Source organism: Engystomops pustulosus, chromosome 3, assembly GCF_040894005.1.
Source record: "Engystomops pustulosus chromosome 3, aEngPut4.maternal, whole genome shotgun sequence".
Classification (NCBI taxonomy): Eukaryota; Metazoa; Chordata; class Amphibia; order Anura; family Leptodactylidae; genus Engystomops; species Engystomops pustulosus.
The window spans coordinates 185,516,821-185,522,820 of record NC_092413.1 but is presented as its reverse complement, the minus strand read 5'-3'; the positions used below and the strand labels follow the sequence as shown (position 1 = coordinate 185,522,820).

At 44.8% G+C, this 6,000-nt stretch overlaps 1 protein-coding gene across 1 annotated transcript in view; it reads left to right on the top strand.

Annotated features, from left to right (window-relative positions):
- Positions 1 to 287: 287 nt before the first annotated feature.
- GPC1 (glypican 1) overlaps positions 288 to 6,000 on the top strand; it is a 49,411-nt gene continuing 43,698 nt past the window's right edge. The window contains exon 1 of the mRNA XM_072143315.1: positions 288 to 919. Within this exon, the coding sequence (XP_071999416.1) occupies positions 754 to 919 (166 nt within the window). The 5' untranslated portion in view covers positions 288 to 753. The remainder of the gene's footprint in view (positions 920 to 6,000) is intronic.

Sequence of the window (6,000 nt, the reverse complement as noted above, 5' to 3'; positions counted from 1 at the left end):
GACATTATACACAGCCCCTATATTATATATGACATTATACACTGCCCCTATATTATATATGACATTATACACTGCTCCTATATTATATGTGACATTATACACTGCTCCTATATATTATATACTGCTATAAATCATTATATACTGCTCCATGCTCTCACACCCTTCTCTCCCAGCTCTCGCCCTGCAGCCCCGCACCCAATCAGCGCGCACATGACATGAGGTCATGCCGGGGAGTGCGGGCGCCGGTGATTGGCTGCTCCGGTCAATGTGCTGTGTGCAGCGCTCCGCGGCAGCCTCAGTGTGTGCAGGGATCGGGCAGTGAGCGCATCTCCATCCTCTGCACTGGAGGCAGCAGCAGCTCAGCCTGGGAGACACCATGGGGGAGGACCCTGCCGCTCTATAGCCTGCACCCATAGGTGATATCACTGGATGTCCTGGCCGGGCACTACAGCTCTAGGATTACTACTCCATAGAGGACTACACCCACATCATCGCGGGGCTCAGCACCCTCCTCCCTGCTCACTCCCTGGACATGCCCTGCTGTATCTCTATATCCCGGGGCTCCCCTGTGCCGCCCATGACACATGCACGCTCGGCAGCCACATACATGATGTGCTGCTAGCTGCTGCCTCCACGTCCCAAGGGCTTTTCTCCTGCTGAACTGTGCATGTTGCTTCCTTTGCCTGTGGTCCAGATTTTCTACTTCCACAAGTTTCTTTCTTGGGCGCTCTGAGTAGCCCATCCGCTGGGGACATGGAGTGGCCCTGCAGGTATTCCTGGTGGCATCTTGGAATTGTCTTCTTTGTGCATTGGGCAGCTGGAGAGATGGGGAACAAAGCCAAGAGCTGTGAAGCAGTGAGACAGGTGTATAGTGCCAAGGGCTACAGCCTAAGCGGGGTCCCTCAGTCAGAGATATCAGGTAAGTGCTGCTCTGGGGTATATAATGGGGTTCATGGCCCTGAAACTACAGTCTGGTGCCCCCTAAATTCCCATGTATGATTATTCTAGCAGGATGGGGACAACCGCTGCAAAGGGTTACATTGGACTTGTACTGTATTGTAGAGGACCAGAAGATGAGGTTCAATATGTGTATCTCCACCCCATACCATGGCATCGCTTGTCTGTACTGGCTCGGTATGATCAGCCACATCCATAATGAGTAGGAGAGACTAAGATTGAGCCATGAATTTTAGGTCATAATGGATCACATTGAGGGCACTTTGGATGAGGCCTCTCCCCTTGTTCTCCTGTAAGTGCCTCATCAGTAGAAGTAGTGTCCTTGCTTCCAGGTCACAATCATTCCCTGGAAATTGGTTTTGCAGGTCGTTGTCTTGATAGACCGGGTAATGGTTTAATCCTCTAGAGCCCCGAACAGTCCTCGAGCCTCTTAATGATGTCTTTGTCCAGGGTCTAATCATTGAATATTGTGAAGGAATGTTCTTCCTAAGATCCCATGAAGCTGATACATTGTAACAAACCCCCTGTCTACTTGGTGACTAGATTTAGGCTACTTTGTGATCTGGCTGCTATACCTGTCATGGGTGATACATTGTAGCAATATCTCAAGGGTATAAAATTCTTTGGTGACATGCCATATATCTCCTCCAAGTATGCTGCAGCTTGACATGTTTGGTGAGCTATCAGAAGTATCTCACCTGCATGCCCGGCCTGACATCTCAGGAGAGTTCTCACAGATTATTTGGTGCCCCTGATTGACGTTTTATAGGTGTGTTCTCTATGAAGATGTGTACCCAGCCTGACAGCTCTTCTCTAAGTTCTCTGCAAGCATTCCAGGTGTGTGTAGAAAGCTAACCCACAACTTGGGTCTTGTTCAGACATGTTGGTATCTGCATTAGGTTGATCTCAGGCTAGGGTTTGCTATAGCACTGAATATAGATTGTAAAGATATAGATACACCTTTTCTCTGATGCCTGAAAGTGGAGGCAAATTGGACACCAAGTGATGTGTGATGACCATGTTACAAGGATGTTCCTGCACGTTACGTGGCCTTTGTGTATGGTGCTGAACCCTATAAATGGCTGCTAGACAGTGTTATGAGCTAGAGGTCAGCTTTATGAGGAGTCCGTGGTCATTTGAATGATTTATAGGGCTGATTTATGGTTTTGAAAACTCAGTCGTAAAATAGTGCCTTTTACATTTTTTCGGTTTGCATCAGTCATTATGGTGTATTTTTTTCCAATTGCTCCAGTGAATGGAGTGCTGCGATGATATGCCTCATCCTATGTATAGATGTCTCTGCTTTCTTCTTATCCTGGGGCATCCCAGTGTCCCCGTTTCCCATGAATGGCCTGCAGCTATGCGTGTGATGTACTAGCTGGTCCTACTGTGAGGTACCATCAGCCATACCACATCTAAAGGGACGGGTTATGGACAGCTTCTTTTAGTTATATTGATTGATATGAATTTGTTTGTCTGACAAATCTGGATGGGGGGGGGGGTTGAAGTTCACCTCTTGGCTCCCCGATTTCGGTGTATCCTAAAGACTAGAGTTCTAGGATTAGTAGAAGTATTTTGCATTGCAGTAGTTCCATGGCTTTGTGCCACTTCCCCACCACTTTTTCCTCATTGCTTCCGTATTGTTGGCATATACCTTAGCGTTCTATAAAGAATGTAATGACTAGCATTATAACCGGATCACAATGTAGAAACACTCTGGACCCTTATAATCATATAAAAATAACATAAAAATCCCATGTAGACATTCATCCTTGGTTGGGTTTGACCCAAAGACCCCAGCGCTGCAAGGCAATAATGCTAACCACTGAGTCACCACATTGTTAACCCTTGGCAGACATGTCCATTTCAATATACTTTGCAATTTACACTACGGCACCGTACATTTGACTTTCCTTGTCAATATGATATAGGTAAGATAACAGTAAGATCTGCACCCTGTATGTGGATTATTTGGTGCAGGTTTAGTAGCTTGCACATCTATATTCCTTTAGCCCGGCTGTCCAGTTTGCAGTCCTCCAGCATGATAGTGACAGCAGGAGGGCTGGTGATCAGCAGCAGGCAATGATATGTTATGGCAATGCTGGAGATCAAAGCTTCTGCTGCTGGTAATCTTTTCCTCTTTAGGTGTTGCTCCTGAGAGTAGCTGACATTTACAAGGGAGAGTTGGTTAAGCTCACTCAGATTGCCCAATGCTTTATTATTCAGATTTGGGAGAAATTTGAGCTCTTTTCCAAGGTTTTACTATGTGGATGGAGAGTTCGGTAAACCTGATCACACTTTTTTCCAAAAACAAGATGTAGCTTCAGATTGATTTATGAAGAAATATAGCTTTAGGGGAAAACAGAGATGAAACAAGCAAATAAATCTGTAATCGAGGAAGTGATCAAGGGTATGAGGTTTCTCCCTGAGGTTATCAAAGGAGTGAGTACAGGAGAGGGGAATGTGTGAATCATTGGCTGTAGAGTGCCTGAGGATTGGAGACAAGAGGTGAGACTTGAAGGATTTGGAATAAAGAATCAAAGGACAAAGACGAGACCTATACAAGACCTGAAGAAGGTGTATAGGGGGCTCTGACCCTTCCATAGCCTCCGGATCTATGGTTATATGAACTGTCATTCTGAGTCATTCTTATAACATAGAAAAAGTTGTTACAAAAAATAAAGGGTTGGTTATGGGGAGAATTTTTGAGAACAATATGTAAATGCAGGCAATGATCAGGACCTTTACTAGTGGAGTCAACATTTATCTCTGAAGGATCTCATTGAATTGAAAGTAGAAGAGTCTGGTATCAGATACTGATCTGCGATTGTTACCTAATGGAATACAATAGCAATAGTCTAAGCCCAACATATGTATAAATAAAGAACATAGAGCTATTCTGGATTTTGGTTAAAACCAAGTCTATTTGGTCAGCTATTTTCAGTGCTTTCATATACTTGCTTAGAAAGTGGCCACGCATGAGCATCAAACTCGCCATTCAGCCTGGTTGTGTGAAGAGGGTCATTCGACCCCAAAGGTGGGAACTGCATCTACCATGTATTTATGAAAGATGGAGGATACATCGGGATGTTCCATTAGACATGTCTCTGCATGTATATGTCCATGTACCTTCCTTTTATCCTTTCCTTGTTCTTACCATGCTTCTCTTTCTATATATACACAACATGCTGTTCCTCACGGCTTTAGTCGATCCTATTGGCGTCATCCACTATGTCTCTCTCTCAGAAGCCCCTCTTATTTATCAGTGCTCAGACATGTAAACAAAGATCCACTGAGAGTTTGCAGACAGCACTATAGTAAGTAGCAGGAATGCTGAATCACTTGATGAACATTCAGGGATTATTATAAAGGCAGTAAAGGCCCATGGGAAATTTATGTAAAGAGTGGCCAACCCCTTTTACGTTTCCTAAGTGGAAGAAAGTTGAAGCCCTCTGCCAGTATTTTGAGCAAAAACTGGTGTCAGTTTATTGGAGCCTTGCCCATACAGCATGCATCGGCCCACACATGGACCTTTCGTTAGTTGCATTAGATTATGCCGGAGGATTTCTCTATTTCTTCTGTTTGGTGGCCTGCCACAATTTCCTCCAACTACACAGCCCTGGTTTCCTGGTCACTCTAGCAGTGCCACGATGAGTGTGGCCATTCCTTTCCAGTGCCTATCTCTCTGATCTGTAGTGGAGGAGTTTCACTACTTAGGATGTACATAAAGTGCAGCACACATTTATCTCAACTAAAATCTTGAAAGAGGACGCACAACTGTGTCTGACAGGCCACATGAGGCCCGACAAGCCTCAAGTTGCTGACCCTGCTGACATTCAGCGAGTGCTTGCATAACTGATGTAGGCCAGGTAGTGGTGAGTAGAGGTGAGAAGTCTTCACTGCTCCTGGTCGTCTCCTTTTGCCCTTCTCAGTGTCTGCACTTTGTATATCCACCGGTGTCAGAACCCAGAGCAGCCTCAGGAGAGGACCCAGGAGTGGTAAGTACTTGTCAGCTGTGCTGTACTGTTCCTGGGTCTTTTCCTGCTCTGGGTCCAGATGGCGCTGCATCTAGGAGTCACCAGTATTAGTAGTTGTATGGTCTCCAGTGTTATTATCTGCTCTTGGGTCTGCACGATTATTGTCTGCTCTGAATCTTCTATTTATTGCTGTACTGTGGTATTTCATTTCTGTGGGGACATTTTTTTCTAAATGTAATATTTTAGCTATGCATTGGTGCATTTGGGTACCGCTTACTGGTGCAGTGCCTTAAGGTTGAGCAGTATGACAATGTGGCCCTTGGAACAATAAATGTTATTCACCTCTGGCAGACAACCATAGACCAGGAATAGAACTGACATTTAAGGACATTTAATATATTTGTGGACTCCACAGCCCTGGTTTTCACACTCTAGGGATTGAGTATCTGCCATGCATCTAAGGCAAGCACCCCCTGCAGTGGCGGATTTCACGGGATTGACCACAGTGGAGAGAACCAGACTCCGAGCATCATAGTGATATATGATACAAGGAGTCCCTGCTTTCCTGCAATACAATAGCTCCAAACTGTGATCATGATTACAGCAGGGAAGAAGGAACTCCTTGATCATATATCAGTATGATGCTAGGACAGTGTGGTCAGTCGGTAATTCAGTATACTGTTTGTTTTGTGGCTTATTTCTATCTCGCCTATAGAAGCCAGTTTCTGGCTGTAAGGGTTAAAACATCCCATGTACACGAGTTGGGGTTTCTGTACACCCAGACAAGTTGTCCATGCGATTAAGTGAACATTCACGAATCATGAATTTGGAATTTCCATAATAAGCAGATATTTGCGCAGAGGATTTTATTAAAATGAATGACAAATAGCGCTCGCTGCTTCTTTTCCATTACTGTCAACATTATCCACATTTTCCATTTTATCCATGACACTGCGGATCATTATATCCCGTAACCCAGTAACTTACAATATAGACTCGTCCAGCCGCGTTGTTCTCCACAGCGGCAGTGAACTAAGCTGTGTTAGTAAACAGAGGGCACAGATGC